Source organism: Platichthys flesus, chromosome 17, assembly GCF_949316205.1.
Source record: "Platichthys flesus chromosome 17, fPlaFle2.1, whole genome shotgun sequence".
Taxonomy (NCBI): domain Eukaryota; kingdom Metazoa; phylum Chordata; class Actinopteri; order Pleuronectiformes; family Pleuronectidae; genus Platichthys; species Platichthys flesus.
Genome location: NC_084961.1, coordinates 301,460 through 319,196, shown reverse-complemented (window position 1 = coordinate 319,196; position 17,737 = coordinate 301,460). Strand labels below are relative to the sequence as shown.

At 48.0% G+C, this 17,737-nt stretch overlaps 2 protein-coding genes across 4 annotated transcripts in view; both read right to left on the bottom strand.

The window, feature by feature from the left end:
• Positions 1-430: 430 nt before the first annotated feature.
• pdia8 (protein disulfide isomerase family A, member 8) lies at positions 431-9,796 on the bottom strand. 3 transcript variants are annotated; one of them, XM_062409598.1, is made up of 13 exons: positions 9,602-9,794; positions 5,865-5,943; positions 5,671-5,788; positions 4,471-4,578; positions 3,810-3,939; positions 3,040-3,153; positions 2,808-2,933; positions 2,536-2,718; positions 2,268-2,376; positions 2,059-2,187; positions 1,492-1,571; positions 1,352-1,409; positions 431-1,279 (listed from the first exon to the last, which is right to left on the bottom strand). In XM_062409598.1, the coding sequence occupies exons 1-13, from the start codon at positions 9,763-9,765 to the stop codon at positions 1,190-1,192; spliced, it is 1,488 nt and encodes a 495-aa protein (XP_062265582.1). In that variant the 5' UTR covers positions 9,766-9,794; the 3' UTR covers positions 431-1,189. The 3 variants fall into 3 exon arrangements, 1 of the variants encoding a protein (XP_062265582.1); XR_009924439.1 differs by lacking the exon at positions 431-1,279 and having other exon boundaries at positions 1,351-1,409; positions 1,492-1,970; positions 9,602-9,796; XR_009924440.1 differs by lacking the exon at positions 431-1,279 and having other exon boundaries at positions 1,351-1,409; positions 1,492-1,964; positions 9,602-9,795.
• Positions 9,797-10,308: 512 nt separating this feature from the next.
• The window catches only part of gon4la (gon-4 like a), a 10,699-nt gene continuing 3,270 nt past the window's right edge, over positions 10,309-17,737 (bottom strand). The window contains exons 7-26 of the mRNA XM_062409569.1: positions 17,706-17,737; positions 17,530-17,622; positions 17,216-17,377; positions 16,673-16,883; positions 16,292-16,387; positions 16,115-16,155; positions 15,925-16,025; positions 15,664-15,847; positions 15,484-15,570; positions 15,220-15,397; positions 14,954-15,104; positions 14,710-14,857; positions 14,524-14,640; positions 13,577-14,392; positions 13,385-13,480; positions 13,066-13,272; positions 12,441-12,584; positions 12,051-12,280; positions 11,777-11,879; positions 10,309-11,684 (exon numbers count right to left, since the gene is read on the bottom strand). The exon at positions 17,706-17,737 is cut by the window's right edge and continues 64 nt beyond it. Coding sequence (XP_062265553.1) covers positions 11,571-11,684; positions 11,777-11,879; positions 12,051-12,280; positions 12,441-12,584; positions 13,066-13,272; positions 13,385-13,480; positions 13,577-14,392; positions 14,524-14,640; positions 14,710-14,857; positions 14,954-15,104; positions 15,220-15,397; positions 15,484-15,570; positions 15,664-15,847; positions 15,925-16,025; positions 16,115-16,155; positions 16,292-16,387; positions 16,673-16,883; positions 17,216-17,377; positions 17,530-17,622; positions 17,706-17,737 — 3,311 coding nt within the window. The 3' untranslated portion in view covers positions 10,309-11,570. The remainder of the gene's footprint in view (positions 11,685-11,776; positions 11,880-12,050; positions 12,281-12,440; positions 12,585-13,065; positions 13,273-13,384; positions 13,481-13,576; positions 14,393-14,523; positions 14,641-14,709; positions 14,858-14,953; positions 15,105-15,219; positions 15,398-15,483; positions 15,571-15,663; positions 15,848-15,924; positions 16,026-16,114; positions 16,156-16,291; positions 16,388-16,672; positions 16,884-17,215; positions 17,378-17,529; positions 17,623-17,705) is intronic.

Genomic DNA, 17,737 nt, shown 5'->3' with positions numbered 1-17,737 from the left:
CTTAACATTTAACTCTACAGTGCGATGAAGATTGTTCCGATGATAAAGGACAGAGATCCATTTTAAAAGATGAGTGAGAAATAAATGCTTCAAAGCCAATGTCTTTGAAATTCTGTTACAAAATCAGAGGTTTCAACAGAGAACATCCAAAGTGCTGGTATCTTTCATTTTATATATTTTACAATAATTTGGTATAAACTGTGTATTAAGATGTAATACCTGATTGATTTATCTGTATCATGTAATAAGAGTATCACAGTAATCTGAATATTTCAGCCGGACACCTTCTGGTCTACACAAAGTAATGAAACCTCAACACTAAAATATAACTTTATTTTAAACTGTGAGCTCACTACCTATCTTGACTTTTATTTTTCAACATGTGATGATGTCACAATTGTCAGACCACGAAACAAAATTAAGTTCACGGTTCTGTGTGTAGGATGTTTTATTTTGAAATGAACTGATAATCAGGTAAAACAGAAGTTCCCTGTGTTTTATCTGTCTGGCAGTTTGACAGGGTCGTCAGGTGACCTGTCAGGTGACCTGTCAGGTGACCTGTCAGCTGACAGAGGAAAACAAACCTCCGTCCAGCTGTTTCTGTCCCAGCAACAATCTGAAGGTTCAATAATAATTTAAATGATGAAAATGAGTTAATCAAAAGGCAACATTGATAAAAACACAAAGCAGACACTTGGCACCAGAACAGAATCATTGGTTTCTGTCGACTCTTCAGACGATTCTGAAATGTATCAAAATTATTTAAATTAAATATTTAAAATGTTTTTTATTACCATAAAAAAACAAATATTTCAGAAATAAGACTTTCAAAATAAGATTGTTTAAATATTATTTCATCTGTATTATTAAGTTTTTTATTGCACAAAACTTAAATAAATAAAAAACAAACAGTTCAATAAATAAAGTTTTTGGTTCTTCAGTAAAAAGGTTGTTGTTTAAAATGAAAAGTCAGATTCATGCGTCCGCTTCATTTCCCAAGATGCTTTTCAAGATTCATCAAAACCACACGTGAACACTGAGCATGTTCCCTTGATCCAAACAGGTGACAGTCACATGACAGCAGTCATGACCTCACGGTGGACAGGTGTTGGACACAGCTGTCCCCCATTGGCACGGTCAGGCTTCTCGTCCCCCCCGACGTGCTTGTTGACATGGAGGATGGGACGTGTCAGAGTTCTTCCTTCGACCCGCTCGGCGTCGGGCCGGGACTCGCCTCGCGCTTCAGGAACTTCAGGAAGTCTTTGAGCTCTCGACCCCCCTGAGAACACAGAGGTGATGTCATTCATCTGCTCACCCCCCGCCCCCCCACCCCCTCCCCCTGAGACCTTACCTCGTATCGTAGAGGCTCGTCCTTTTTACCCATCGCAGCAAAGTAAATGGTTGGATACCTGAAGACAGAGACGGAGGGACACTAATGAACATGGGCCTTGTCCTGGTCCAACATCTCACACAGAGAAACTCTGGACTCACCCCTGGACATCGAAACCCAGCGGCACGTCGTTTTCAACAGCGTTCATTTTGGCGATCACGATGTTTGTATCAGAAAAGATCTGAAAGTGAGAGAGGGATTGAAAGTGTTCATCTGGGAGAATGAAAACATCAGAAGCTAGAAGCTCCGTCCTGTGGCTGTTTGTCTCCACCAACAGGTTTCAGTTTACACACACTCAAATGACGTAACTGTGACCTTTGACCTTTGACTACTGAAATCTAATAACTTCATCTTCAGTTTCTTCATCAAATCTGAAGAAATTCCCTTAACATGTTTTCTTCTTGTTCATAAGAATGAGACAGAAACTAAATTCCTCCGGCCACTGGTTGTCATGTTGGTGATGATTGTAATGATGATGATGAAGATGAAGATAATGATGATGAAGATGATGATAATGATGATGCTGATGAAGATGCTGATGAAGATGAAGATGATGAAGATGATGAAGATGATGCTGATGCTGATGAAGATGAAGATGAAGATGAAGATGATGAAGATGAAGATGAAGATGAAGATGAAGATGATGAAGATGAAGATGATGTACGTACCGTGTCAGCCAGCTCTCTGTAGACCGGCTCCAGTTTCTTGCAGTGTGGACACGTTGGAGAGTAAAACTGGATCAGAACATTTTTATCTGGATCATTGACGATGTCGTCAAACGTCTCAGCAACAACCACCTGCAGTTCCCAAGCAGAGAGGTCAGAGGTCAGAGAGAGCGGGGTCAGGGGTCACACTACAGAGCCTGGGTCCAGCTCACCTTGACAGCAGCTGTGTTCCTCTCAGGGACGGGTTCAGACTTCACGTAGCGTTTGAGTCGACCAGCGAAGTAATCGTCTAGAAATCTCTCCAAGGAGCGACCGTCTCTCCTGAAACACACAACGGGTCAGAACCTGGTTCCTGATCCGACAACAGGTGACCTCACTGTGACCTCACTGTGACCTCACTGTGACCTCACTGTGACCTCACCGGCTGAGCACGGGAATAATGAATATCACACATGTGAAGAGATCAAAGTGGTTCCGTACGTGAACTCCTCTCTCATGGTGAACTTGTGACCCAGTTTGGTCCGGATGGTGACGAACGGAAGTTCCCCCCCGTCCGATGTTCCCAAACCGAAGTCGTCCTCCAGCTCAACCAGGAAGTCCTTCTTATTGGCTACCGAGAAGGTCAGGCCCCGCCCAGTATATTGTGACGCCACCTTCAGCACCCTGGCGATGAGAAACAGGGGGAGGGGCTTACACACACACCTGTCATCAGGTAGCAGAGTGTGTGTCTGTGCTGTGTGTGAGCATGTTACCTGTTCCTCCAGTAGTTGGAGCCTCTGGTGTTGTGGTGGTAGTCGAGGTCATAGTACGCCGTCAGCAGGTCACGAACTCTTAGACGATCTTTGTTCTCCAGCGTCATGTGAGGACACAGTCCGTTACTGCAGACGGGTGGAGACAAACAGACACAGAGAGACGGGTGGAGACGGGTCAGTGTGGAGCAGAGTGAGGCAGTTGTGCGTCTCGTGTTAAACTGATGAATCTTACATGTGGTCTCTGATGAAGCGTCTCAGAGATGTGACGGTCAGGTGATCTCCGAAGACGACCACGCTGTCCTCAAACTTACTGCTGAGTCTGGGAGCTCGGAACAACAACACACTGCTGCAGGACACGAGAGACGACAACACACATCTCAACATCTACACTCATCCATAAACGTCCAATGACAAGTCGTTCAGTTCGTCCAGAACCATCCGGGTTTAACCAGACGTAAGCAGATTTGGAGGAACGGGGGGGGCGGTTCGACGCCCACCTACAACTGCCACCTATTGCATTGGTCTGTAGCAGCTGTCAATCACACTGTGGTATCCACCCCCACTACGTCCGGTGTCTGTTTGACTCTAAATGATCATCAGCTGTTTGAAGAAGACTTGAAACTAGAGACTGAGACACAAACTAATGTTCACTGACGTTAGAAAGAGAGAAGTCACTTTCATATCATAGTCTACATCAGTTTTTATAACTATGATATAAAGATAGACAACATGACAGCTGAATCGCCCCCTGGTGGCAGGCTGCAGTACAGGTCATAAAACTCCTCCATGTTAGCAGATGGGACCAAACTAAACACAAAGTTAAATAAATGTTTCTGAGATTTCAGGTCGTTCTCATCTCTCTGATGTTTGTTCAAGTGTTTCTGATCAGTTTGGTTTATTTAGTTATTTGATGATATAAAAACAGGCGGAGACGTCATGATTGACAGCTGAGACTGACTCCTGATTGGTCGAGGTCCGGGACCACAGACACTTTGGACTCACTCAGACTGAACGCCGTACTCGTCCCCGAGCTCCAGGTCCACCGTGTGAGCGAATCTGAACTGATCCCTCAACAGAGCGGCAGCTTTCAGAAACTCTGCCAGAGGAGAGCTGCCTGCACCTGAAAACACACCTGACCCCCCCACACACAGACACACACGTTACGTCATGTAACACACACGATGGGCTGGCTTTTCTCGTTTCTTGTTTTGAATTAACCGTCCAGCTTAGTGCGTCTGTTTCAGAGGTGATCACCATCTATTTCATTGATTTATTTAACCTTTGTCTCAAGCTGTGCCGGTGAAGGATCCTCCTCCCTGAGAACATCACTCCCAGGGATGAGTCACAGCTGGTTATGAATCTCAGGCTGTGACGACCATGTGCACACGTATGACCATGTGCACACGTATGACCGAGCAGGACATCACCATGATCGAGTACAGACGACAAGTCGCGTTCTTACAGTAAAAGAAAAGCACAATCTATTCCTGAAGTGAAACCCAGTTTGAGCCTCAGCTTGTCATCTGGTGCTACAGTGAGTCCTCAGTCAGAATCCCCTGAGGTTTCTAAGAATCTACTTTCAGATGGAGGAGTGGAGCCTGACCAGACTTTAAAGGTTGTAGGTGTGTGGTAAACAAAAGGTCACATGACGTAGAGAACTGACCTATGATGCTGGCATCGTAGTGTTTGATGAAGCTGTGGAGCTCGTCCCTGGACTTCAGGTGAACTGAGTCTGGACCCGTCTGCTTCTTCATGGACTGATAGATCCCATCTGAGCACACACACACACACACACACACACACACACACACACACACACACACACACACACACACACACACACACACACACACACACACACACACACACACACACACACACACACACACACACACACACACACACACACACACACACACACACACACACACACACACACACACACACACACACACACACACACGTGATAGATAGTTAACATGCAGATGATGCCGCTTTAGTTTTGTCAAGTGTCAAACAGAGAGTTGCATGTTATTAAACTTAATTCTTCTAACATTACTTATAAAGCAGTGGTTTAAATAATATTCAAGTGTGATAGTTGGTTAAAGTGAATGATTTCCATCTGGATCGGTTGGTCGGCACTCTATTAGTATAACCTGATCGGTTAGATCTGCTGATCGATTACTTCTACCTGAAGAGGCCGGATTAGGGGAGCTCTGGGTACAGACTCATTCTTCATGAAGCTGATGAAGAAGAAGCAACGTGTCCCAGTCACTTTATTAACATCTCCCTTTTCAGGCAGGAAATGAATGTTTATGTTCTGTGAAGATGTTGTTGAGTTGTTTTGTTACAAGATGAGATTTATTCTGATTGTTGAAGGTGTGATTGTGTGATTGTGTGTGTTTGTGCAGCTTGTAACACTTTAATGTCGCTCCGCTCTTCTGTTAGAAATGGAGCAGCACGAGGGGAGCGTGAGTGCAACAGATGTTGTGTGCATGGTAAACATGTTTAGCTTAGCAAGACACACAAACAGGAAGTGTGATGTTACTGATGTGTATGTGTGTGGTTAATGTTCACTATGTTTATGGGTGTAAATAGATAAGGGATAAAATATTTTAGTTTATTACCAATAAGTTATGTTAATGTTCAAGGATTGATAGGACATTTCCATATATTGTTACCTGTTCAGTTGTTGTATGTAAATTGATTCTGTAAATTATAAAGAAATTCTTGATGGAGCTGATGAAGAAGAAGCACCGTGTCTGAGTCACTTTATTAACACACACACACACACACACACACACAGGTAAACACAGAGTGTGTGTGTGTGTTTGATGTGTGTGTGTGTGTGTTTGGGTCTTACCTGCAGTGCGAGGTCCGTCGTAGGGGGCGGAGTCTCTCCCGTTCCTGAAGATCTTGAGAGTAGGATAACCAGAGATCCCGAAACGACCACAGGTCTCTGAGTGAGCGGTACAGTCCACCTGAGGGGGGACAGACAGGTGAGGAGAGACACGAGGGAGGACCAGGTGAGGAGGGACAACACCACGAGGACGGTACCTTGGCTAACTGGACGCTGCCCTTCAGTTTTGTCGCTGCTTTCTCAAAGTCTGGAGCCAGTTTCTTACAGTGTCCACACCTGAGAGGAGGACGAGGAGGACAGGGTGGACGGAGGTGAAGAAGGGAGAGGTAAAAGATGGAGAGGGCAGAGAGGTGGCAACAAATAGGAAAGGGAGAGTAGAATGAAAAAAGAAAGGAAAGAAGGACATGAAATGTGGAAGGAAGGAGGAGACATGAAAAGGAAGGATGGAGGAGACATGAAGAGGAAGGATGGAGGAGACATGAAGAGGAAGGATGAAGGAGGAGACATGAAGAGGAAGGATGGAGGAGACATGAAGAGGAAGGATGGAGGAGGAGACATGAAGAGGAAGGATGGAGGAGACATGAAGAGGAAGGATGGAGGAGACATGAAGAGGAAGGATGAAGGAGGAGACATGAAGAGGAAGGATGGAGGAGACATGAAGAGGAAGGATGGAGGAGGAGACATGAAGAGGAAGGATGGAGGAGACATGAAGAGGAAGGATGGAGGAGGAGACATGAAGAGGAAGGATGGAGGAGGAGACATGAAGAGGAAGGATGGAGGAGGAGACATGAAGAGGAAGGATGGAGGAGACATGAAGAGGAAGGAAGGAGGACACATGAAGAGGAAGGATGGAGGAGGAGACATGAAGAGAAAGGATGGAGGAGACATGAGGAGGATGGAGGAGGAGACATGAAGAGGAAGGATGGAGGAGACATGAAGAGGAAGGATGGAGGAAGAGACATGAAGAGGATGAAGGAGGAGACATGAAGAGAAAGGATGGAGGAGGAGACATGAAGAGAAAGGATGGAGGAGGAGACATGAAGAGAAAAGATGGAGGAGGAGACATGAAGAGGATGAAGGATGGAGGAAGAGACATGAAGAGGAAGGATGGAGGAGACATGAAGAGAAAGGATGGAGGAGACATGAAGAGGAAGGATGAAGGAGGAGACATGAAGAAGAAGGATGGAGGAGGAGACATGAAGAGGAAGGATGGAGGAGACATGAAGAGGAAGGATGGAGGAGGAGACATGAAGAGGAAGGATGGAGGAGACATGAAGAGGAAGGATGGAGGAGGAGACATGAAGAGGAAGGATGGAGGAGGAGACATGAAAAGGAAGGATGGAGGAGACATGAAGAGGAAGGATGGAGGAGACATGAAGAGGAAGGATGAAGGAGGAGACATGAAGAGGAAGGATGGAGGAGACATGAAGAGGAAGGATGGAGGAGGAGACATGAAGAGGAAGGATGGAGGAGACATGAAGAGGAAGGATGGAGGAGACATGAAGAGGAAGGATGAAGGAGGAGACATGAAGAGGAAGGATGGAGGAGACATGAAGAGGAAGGATGGAGGAGGAGACATGAAGAGGAAGGATGGAGGAGACATGAAGAGGAAGGATGGAGGAGGAGACATGAAGAGGAAGGATGGAGGAGGAGACATGAAGAGGAAGGATGGAGGAGGAGACATGAAGAGGAAGGATGGAGGAGACATGAAGAGGAAGGAAGGAGGACACATGAAGAGGAAGGATGGAGGAGGAGACATGAAGAGAAAGGATGGAGGAGACATGAGGAGGATGGAGGAGGAGACATGAAGAGGAAGGATGGAGGAGACATGAAGAGGAAGGATGGAGGAAGAGACATGAAGAGGATGAAGGAGGAGACATGAAGAGAAAGGATGGAGGAGGAGACATGAAGAGAAAGGATGGAGGAGGAGACATGAAGAGAAAAGATGGAGGAGGAGACATGAAGAGGATGAAGGATGGAGGAAGAGACATGAAGAGGAAGGATGGAGGAGACATGAAGAGAAAGGATGGAGGAGACATGAAGAGGAAGGATGAAGGAGGAGACATGAAGAAGAAGGATGGAGGAGGAGACATGAAGAGGAAGGATGGAGGAGACATGAAGAGGAAGGATGGAGGAGGAGACATGAAGAGGAAGGATGGAGGAGACATGAAGAGGAAGGATGGAGGAGGAGACATGAAGAGGAAGGATGGAGGAGGAGACATGAAGAGGAAGGATGGAGGAGACATGAAGAGGAAGGAAGGAGGACACATGAAGAGGAAGGATGGAGGAGGAGACATGAAGAGAAAGGATGGAGGAGACATGAGGAGGATGGAGGAGGAGACATGAAGAGGAAGGATGGAGGAGACATGAAGAGGAAGGATGGATGAGACATGAAGAGGAAGGATGGAGGAAGAGACATGAAGAGGAAGGATGGAGGAGGAGACATGAAGAGAAAGGATGGAGGAGACATGAAGAGGAAGGATGAAGGAGGAGACATGAAGAAGAAGGATGGAGGAGGAGACATGAAGAGGAAGGATGGAGGAGGAGACATGAAGAGGATGAAGGAGGAGACATGAAGAGAAAGGATGGAGGAGGAGACATGAAGAGAAAGGATGGAGGAGGAGACATGAAGAGAAAGGATGGAGGAGACATGAAGAGGAAGGATGGAGGAGGAGACATGAAGAGGAAGGATGGAGGAGGAGACATGAAGAGGAAGGATGGAGGAGACATGAAGAGGAAGGATGGAGGAGACATGAAGAGGAAGGATGGAGGAGGAGACATGAAGAGGAAGGATGGAGGAGACATGAAGAGGAAGGATGGAGGAAGAGACATGAAGAGGAAGGATGGAGGAGGAGACATGAAGAGAAAGGATGGAGGAGGAGACATGAAGAGGATGGAGGATGGAGGAAGAGACATGAAGAGGAAGGATGGAGGAGGAGACATGAAGAGAAAGGATGGAGGAGACATGAAGAGGAAGGATGAAGGAGGAGACATGAAGAAGAAGGATGGAGGAGGAGACATGAAGAGGAAGGATGGAGGAGGAGACATGAAGAGGATGAAGGAGGAGACATGAAGAGAAAGGATGGAGGAGGAGACATGAAGAGAAAGGATGAAGGAGACATGAAGAGAAAGGATGGAGGAGGAGACATGAAGAGGAAGGATGGAGGAGGAGACATGAAGAGGATGAAGGAGGAGACATGAAGAGAAAGGATGGAGGAGGAGACATGAAGAGAAAGGATGGAGGAGGAGACATGAAGAGGAAGGATGGAGGAGACATGAAGAGGAAGGATGGAGGAGGAGACATGAAGAGGAAGGATGGAGGAGGAGACATGAAGAGGAAGGATGGAGGAGACATGAAGAGGAAGGATGGAGGAGACATGAAGAGGAAGGATGGAGGAGGAGACATGAAGAGGAAGGATGGAGGAGACATGAAGAGGAAGGATGGAGGAAGAGACATGAAGAGGAAGGATGGAGGAGGAGACATGAAGAGAAAGGATGGAGGAGGAGACATGAAGAGGATGGAGGATGGAGGAAGAGACATGAAGAGGAAGGATGGAGGAGGAGACATGAAGAGAAAGGATGGAGGAGACATGAAGAGGAAGGATGAAGGAGGAGACATGAAGAAGAAGGATGGAGGAGGAGACATGAAGAGGAAGGATGGAGGAGGAGACATGAAGAGGATGAAGGAGGAGACATGAAGAGAAAGGATGGAGGAGGAGACATGAAGAGAAAGGATGGAGGAGGAGACATGAAGAGAAAGGATGGAGGAGACATGAAGAGGAAGGATGGAGGAGGAGACATGAAGAGGAAGGATGGAGGAGGAGACATGAAGAGGAAGGATGGAGGAGACATGAAGAGGAAGGATAGCACGTCAACACATTAGAACCCGGATGTTTTGAGCTAACGATGCTAATGCTAACGTCCCGTCCGTTACCATGGAGCGTAGAACGTCACCAGCATGGTCTCGTGCTCCGTTGCTAGGTAATCGAAGTCCGCGTCCCCGAGCTCGAGCACGTCCCTGCGCGTGAGCACCGTGGCGGGAAAACAGGTCAGAAGCGACAGCGTGACGGCGTGAAGGAGCCGGACAGCGGCCGCCATGTTGGAGAGAGAGGAGACAGTTTCACATGGACGAGAGCACACACAGAGTTTCCGCCAGGACCATCAAAATAAAACAACCTGGAACAACTCAGTGAAAACCTTACAATATGACGTCACAGAGTCAGGTTGGAAAAAAAACATTACAACATGACGTCACAAAGTCTAAGAGTGAAAAATAAATTTAATATAAGGAACTCTCGTAACTCATAGTGAACTCACACTTGCTTTTATTTTGAAGTCGGTTTTTCCGGTGACTAGAGCTAACTTGACCAGTCTGCTCCATTCACCTGTCCAGGGGAAGGCGGGACCACATACACCGGAAAACGCTCTGATTGGCCCACACAATGTGTTGTGACTGACAAGTGATTGACTTGTCAATCACAACACACACCCCCCCAACGAGCATCAGAGAATTAATAAGCCTAACTGGTTTTTAATGAATTTCTAAATGAGGATGAATTAAACATGAATCGGTTTATACTTTAACATTAAACATCATTAACCATTAAACCTTAGGGTTGCTTTTACATTTGAATGAAACAATAATGTTGATCGGTTTATTCTTCAAGCCGTGTGTGATACATTCAGGACAAAGCTCAAGTTGTCATTCCATCGAATATAAACAAAACCTTCTCAAAAGTCTGAAATAAATGTTTGTCAAACAATCAACCTTCATCCATTCACATTCAATATGAATAAATGGCTATTTTAAAAACTCACATAACGATAGTACATCCTCCACGACTGCGCCATGCGAGAGCTTATTTTGTTTTACCCAAATGCATCCTGGGAAGACTCAAAAGAAAAAAGGAAGAACAATCCTTTATTTAATGTTTGGAGCATTTTTTTTAAAGGAGATGAAATAACCAGTTTTATCTTTATTTCTGTATTTTTTCTTTCACTGCTCAGCAGGTGGGCGGAGTCTAATAAGAGAGACAGTGACTGTGAACATGATCTAAAACAAGAAAAGCCCAGGGTCTCAGGTGATGTCCACACGAGTTCTGACCCTTAGGTTGACATGTGGACCGATGGGTACAGATGTTATCAGCAGCAGTCTCCAGATGTGGAACCCGATCAGTGTCTCACATGGAGCGAGCAGCTGCTCACCTGTGTCATGTGATTGGTTCACAGCTGCATATCATCTCTTTACTTCATTTGAGTTTTTCCTTCACTTACTCTGAGACTCCGCCTCCTGACACACCCACAGAGGGCGGACTCTCGATGAGGTCCGAGACGATAAATACAAAATAAATAGTTATGATTTATAAAAAGTTACTATGCAGCCTGAAGGTACACTTAGGTAAAACTCATGAATCACAGAGGATGAACTCCAGAACAACAACTCGATTCTCAAATCCCTCCCTCAGCAACATGACCGTAGTTTATACATCGAAATGTTCAAGAGTCAAACCGAACTTACCCAAGTTTGGACAATCTCCATCAAACTTGAATGTGAAACAAGATTTCATTTCGATTTCGTCTCGACTCTGTTCAATTGTACAATTTTCAGAAGTCACATCTAGAGAATGGTTCAGCTGTTAATATTAAACATTTGTTCATTTTGAACTTTAATATTTTGCTGTACAGTCGGACCCTTCTAGAATAACTCTGCAGTCACTGTGGATTCTGGGGTCGTATCAGCGTCATTCAAATTAAATCTAGAATCAATAAAACTGATTCACGACTGGTGTTCTGGAACAGTTCTGGAATTCAGTGGAGTTCTCATGAAGTAAATCTGGAATCAGAGTCTTGGCTCCAAAGTCCATTTCTGGTTGATGCAGACTCATCTACTGTTGGTCTACTGCTTAGTCGGGGGCTGGCTCCTGCCTCCTGATTGGCTGGCCCTCTGAGGGACAGGGAGTGGACTTTTGCGATGAAGACTGAAAAAGATTCATCAGGTCCTGGAACCGCAGACTCACCTGCAGGAAACAGAAAAAGACAAATGTCCTCACGTCAGCTTCGGACCTTTCAGTCTACAACTACCTCACAATGAAGCCCCGCCCCCTCCCACCTGCTGGGCGGTCTTGTTTCCCAGCTGGGCGGACACCTGTCTGAACGTTTTCCTATTGGCTCCTCTCTGCTGACAGGCAGTCAAGATGGCGCGGTCTGCCTCTCTGAAACAGGAAGTGATGTTTTAGATGCTTGTTCCATGTTGAACAATGTTTGATAGTTTACAAGATGTTTTCATGACGTGTTTGTATCAGACACCATGTCATGACTCAGCAGCAGCTGAGGTAAATATCAGTGAGCTCATCATCTGGGAGTTTCTGTGTTTGTGTTCTGACCGAGTCCAGACGACGACTTTTTCTCCAGTTGACGTCGTGGAGAAGTTTCTAGCACAAACTGGCCGCTCCTGTACTTCCTCTTCTTCACTTCCTGTCTCGTGCACTTCAGAGGTCTGATGGTCGACTCCCTTCCTGTGAGCCTCCGAGCCGGCTGCTGTGGGCGACGAGCGGCTGTGGAACTGCAGGAACAGCTGCTGCAGGTCTTCATGATGTCTGAGAAGAGACAAGATCTGACCGAGGAAAAGAAAATCTGATCAATCAGGAAAAATCTTTTTATATTCATTTCAATCTGAATGATTAATTTTACCTGAAACTCATCAATTATCCTGTTTCATTATAAACTTTATCAGGATCAGCTGATTTATGAGGGGGTCAAAGGTCATCGTCTACCTTTTCCATGTCTTCAGGTGGGGGGGTGGGGCTTCCCTGTAGCACTGACACCACCTGCTGGTAGAGGGAGGAGCTTTCTCCCAGACTCTGTCCCAGACGCCGTAGAAACCGCCGGCTGCTCTCAAACAGCTGTTGCTCTAAAAACTGGCAGAGAGATACCACAGAAGAAGAGTTACCACAGAAGAAGAGCTACCACAGAAGAAGAGCTACCACAGAAGAAGAGCTACCACAGAAGAAGAGTTACCACAGACGAAGAGCTACCACAGAAGAAGAGCTACCACAGAAGAAGAGATACCACAGAAGAAGAGTTACCACAGAAGAAGAGCTACCACAGAAGAAGAGATACCACAGAAGAAGAGATACCACAGAAGAAGAGATACCACAGAAGAAGAGTTACCACAGACGAAGAGCTACCACAGAAGAAGAGTTAGCACAGAAGAAGAGTTACCACAGAAGAAGAGCTACCACAGAAGAAGAGTTAGCACAGAAGAAGAGTTAGCACAGAAGAAGAGTTCCCACAGAATAAGAGTTACCACAGAAGAAGAGATACCACAGAAGAAGAGATACCGCAGGTTGAGCCTGAGCCTGGGTGATGTCACAGTGATGTCACAGTGATGTCACTCACCAGTCCGCAGCGCCGCGCCTGTTCTCCGTTCAGGAACGCAGCGAAGTCTCTGAGCAGCTGAGGCCACGGCCGCAGCAAGCCGCTCAGTCGGTCGTACAGACGCTCAGGGGCCCCCGCGGCCCCCAGGGGCCCCGCTGCTGAAAACTGATCCAACAACTGCAGCAGCTGCTCGGAGACGCCAGGAGACGCCTGCAGCACGCCACACACCTGAGAGACATGAGGTCATCAGCTCACTGGACCAATCAGGAAAGCAGAATCGACACCTGACTGTGTACGGACGATCAGTGACTGTTTATAAACTAAAAGATGTAAGTCTCACTCTGTTCAGATAATCCTTTGCAAACGCTTCATCCTCTCTCTGATCTTCATCGGACGGCTCCTCCTCTTCCTCAGTTTCTTCTGGCAGCGATTTCTCCTACAAAGACAAAGAATGATAATCGGACATGATGACAGATGATGCTCAGTGCACTGATGAAACGAGTTTGAAAATGATCAGATGATTGATTCTCACCTGCAGCTGGAGGACAGAGGCTCTGGATTCATCTGAAGACTTCACTCCATCATCATCACCTCCTCCTCCTCCTCCTTCTTCATCTTCTTCTGCTCTCCCCCGCGTCGGAGTCACGTCCTGCTCACTCTCTGACTCCTCCTCCTCGGGGTCGGCCAGGTCTTCCAGATTGGCCACACTTCCTGCAGCACTGGACGATGACTCCGACAGGGCCAAAAGGAATTCGCTCTCCTCTTCCTCTTCCTCCATATTCACACTGTTGACATCGTCGTCCTCCTCGACCCCCACCGGAGAAGGGGCAGGGCCTTCAGGAGGAGGAGGAGGAGGAGGAGCAAGTGCCTCCACATTACTCCTCACTGCTTCTCCGTTCATTGTGTGTTTCTCTCTCCTCCTCAGGCCTGCAAGGGTTTGATAGTGGCGTCTGATTTGCTGAGCGGTTGCCGGGGCCACGGCGGCAGTAGTTTTGGTGAGGAGGACTCGTGGGGGGCTGAGAGCTTGGGGGAGGGGTTTGTGAGGAGAGAGAGTTGCGGGACAAGAGGGATACACCTGTCCATCAGGTAGGGGGGAGGAGTCAGCAGGAGAAGGCGGGAGGGGCTGCTGCAGCAAGACAAAGCCGATGCGTTTGAAGTCGAGGTCTTTGGGAAGGCGGGGGGGATATCTTGTCCCAGAGGGGAAGCTGTACTTGTAGGAGGCGGAGCGTAGGAAGGTCAGGTGACTCTGACGGGGTCGAGACCCCCTGCAGGTGGGCGGGGCCTCAGGGGTAGAGCCACAAGGGGCATTGTACCGTTTAATGGTCGGAAATATTACAGGAAGACTCCGCTGAGAAAAGGTAAAAAACAGTGATGGAGATTCACTAACTTGATATAACACCTTAACATGTTTAGAACATATAAATGACAGTAACACACAACACTATGTGTTTGTGTTACAGACGTTAACTTATCACCTACCACCAGCCACAGAGGCATGACGCTCTCCTCTCTCTCCACTGGGGGGCGCTGCTCTGCTGGATTCACAGGACCAACGGCCACTGGCATCGGCCACAGCACCCGGTGATACCGGAACACCTGCGGAGGGATCAGCAGGTGAACACAGGTCGTCTCACATCAGCTGCTTCAGCGGCATCGCTGTGTTACCTTCACTATATTATCAGGGACGCCGGGTCGGCAGCACTGAAGGATTCTACGTCGGACCTGCACCAGAGTCTTCCTCAGCAGGAACTGGGACACCAGTTTAGTCGGGTCACATGACCCTTCCATGTTCCTGAGACCCAGAACCAGGAGGCTGAGAACACACAGGTACACACAGGCACACACACACAAAGATAAACACCAAGTCCAAAACAAATTTAAAGCAGCAGTTTGACATATGTGCGTTTACCAGTCCTCAGCTGCAGTGAATGCAGCTGTCCTGCGGGGGCAGTACAGAGCCGGGTCCAGGCTGGCACAGGGCAGTAGCTCTGGGTAGAGGAAGACCTGACGAGTGGTAAAGAGCCAGGCGAGTTCAGCTGGCATCACAGGGTAGCAACGCACTGCACATGAGGAGATACACAACACACACAATCAAACATCAGGCTGCATCAAAGAACACTACACAGGAGTTCTCATCAGAGACATCCCAGCACCCCAAGCTGCAGCTGGACTCACTGTATCCTCTGGCATCAGGGGGGCGGTGCTGCGACTTGTAGCCGATGGGAGTCTGCCGCAGCTCCTCCATCAGCTGCAGCGCCCCCTGCAGGTTAGAAGATCTAAAGACGCTGCAGAAACCAGGACGAGATGACGACATGAGCAGCTCGGCTCTTTGAGCCAACACATCCAGCTCAACCTGGGGGGGGGGGCAAATAACAGTGAAGAGATGGTTCAAATCTGGAGTTCTACTCTACGTGCGGTGCGAGGAGGATTGTGTGTTACCAGGAACTGTCGGGTGGTCTCCGCCTCACTCTGAAGTTTGGTCACAGGTGAACTCAACAGGTGAATCTGAGTCAGCAGCTGGACGTGCTGAGAGACACACACAGTGGACAGAGGTCAGGCTTCATGGACATAGTGCCATAGTGTGTGTGTGTGTGTGTGTGTGTGTGTGTGTGTGTGTACCTGTTGTAGATGCTGCTGCAGTCGGCTCTTTTGTCTTCCGTCCAGTTTCAGTGTGTACGGTTCAGGGCCGTATATGTGTGTGTTACACAGGGGGTGTGTCTGCCGTCTGTTCCTCATCCAAGCTAGCTGCTGCTTTACTGTACGCAGCTCTGTGATTGGTCCATCCGCTTCATCAACCAGCCCACTGTCAAATTAATACTCGTAGTCAGTGTGTGTGTGTGTGTCTGTGTGGGAGTGTCTGTGATTGTGTGTGTTATATACATGCTGTGCTGATCCTGAACAGGGTGTATTTCCTCCTGTGGCTCCTCCTCTTCCTCGTGACCTTCATCGTCCCCTTCCTGTCCTGCAAGATCTTCCTTCAACTGACACACACACACACACACACACACAGTGAGTGACACATGTTCACACAAGCGAGTGAACATGAGGCTGGTCAGTGTGAGAGAATCACCGTTTCAAACAGCTCCTCCATCAGCTCGTTCACTTCCTTCTCTAGACGACAGACAGAACATCATCAGAGTCTTCATCACAGGAGTGACGTGAGCCCCCCCCAGCTCAACACATCCCCTGAGCACAAGGTCTTAAAACCAGGAGAAACCATTGTGTGTGTGTGTGTGTGTGTACTGACTGGTGATGCGGACAGCCTTGTCGTCACGGTAATCCTCCCGGTCAGGTTCATCAACGTCAGCCAGGAAGTTGTACTCTGGGTCATCTTCATCATCCTCTGAGAGAGAGATATGTAGAGACAGAGAGATATGTAGAGACAGAGAGATATGGAGACAGAGACACACACACACACACACACACACACACACACACACACACACACACACACACACACACACACACACACACACACACACACACACACACACACACACACACACACACACACACACACACACACACACACACACACACACACACACACACACACACACACACACACACACACACACACACACACACACACACACACACACACACACACACACACACACACACACACCTTCATTTTCCATGTCTGAGGTCATTAGGCCTCTTAGCCAATCAGTCCAGTCCCTGTCCTTATGGGCGGAGCTGGAGTCGTACATGTCTGGTGTGATGTCCGGTGCTCGGAGCTCCGCCTCCAGCTGGCCCAGTGGGACGTCACGTAGCGTCCGCTTGGACCGAGTCCGGTACGCCATCAGACCCGCTTCGCCCTCTGGCTCGGGTAGAGGCTGAGGGGGAGGGGGAGGGGGAGGGGGGGGTTATTCAGTGAGTTCATAAAGACACAAAACCAGTCTGTTCCTCCAACTCATTCAGAGTTTGACTCAACAATCACCAAACAGGAAGACCCTCAAATACAAGAGCACCCTGTTTACGTGCCCGGTGATGAGAACCCCCTGACCCGAGACCCAGCACTGACCAACTGGTCCTAGACCTCGACTGACTGGTCTTAAAGTTCCATCGACTGGTCCTGAAGATCTACATACCTCAGAAACGGTCATGTAGTTCCCTCATAACTGCTCTGAAGCTTGACTCTTCTGTACTGTGTGTTCTCCAGTGTTACCTGGTAGGGTTCCATACACACGGCCAGCTCCTCCTCCACAGCATGAAGCTTCTCCAGAAACGAGCAGTCCGTCACTGCTTTGGGGGGCGGGGCTTTGGGTGGAGGGGGGGGGCCCATGGACACAGACCTCACCCTCAAAATCCTGGAACGGCTCCGAGAACTCTTAAGTGTGGGGGGGGGGGAGAACATTTTTTTGGCTTTGCAGTTATTGTTGTGGTTATGTGACCAAGGAGTTTACAGCTCCTGTTCAAGATGATCTTCAGTGGAGATATGTCACAGACAGAGAACACAGAGGTGTCCCACCGGAGCTGTACCTGCCAGGGGCTGCTGCTGTCCTCCTCCACTCGGCTCAGTCGACTGCCTCGGGGGGACGAGGCTGTGCTCTCCATGTCGCTCTCCAGGAACGTCTACAAGGAGTCATAACCACCCGTCAGTCAGCACTTTACATCAACACCAGCCTGTGCTGCAGCCAATCAGAGCACAGTCTCACATCTTCAGCCGTCTCATCCTCATCTTCTTCAT

What these genes read in the sequence shown, in the direction of transcription:
- pdia8 (XM_062409598.1), bottom strand. Translation starts at nt 9,765, where the DNA reads ATGGCGGCCGCTGTCCGGCTCCTTCACGCCGTCACGCTGTCGCTTCTG. An exon ending in GAGTACGGCGTTCAGTCTGA is followed by an intron (nt 3,154 to 3,809) that starts GTGAGTCCAAAG and finishes CGTGTCCTGCAG; the next exon opens with CAGTGTGTTGTTGTTCCGAG. An exon ending in CGCTTCATCAGAGACCACAT is followed by an intron (nt 2,934 to 3,039) that starts GTAAGATTCATC and finishes ACCCGTCTGCAG; the next exon opens with TAACGGACTGTGTCCTCACA.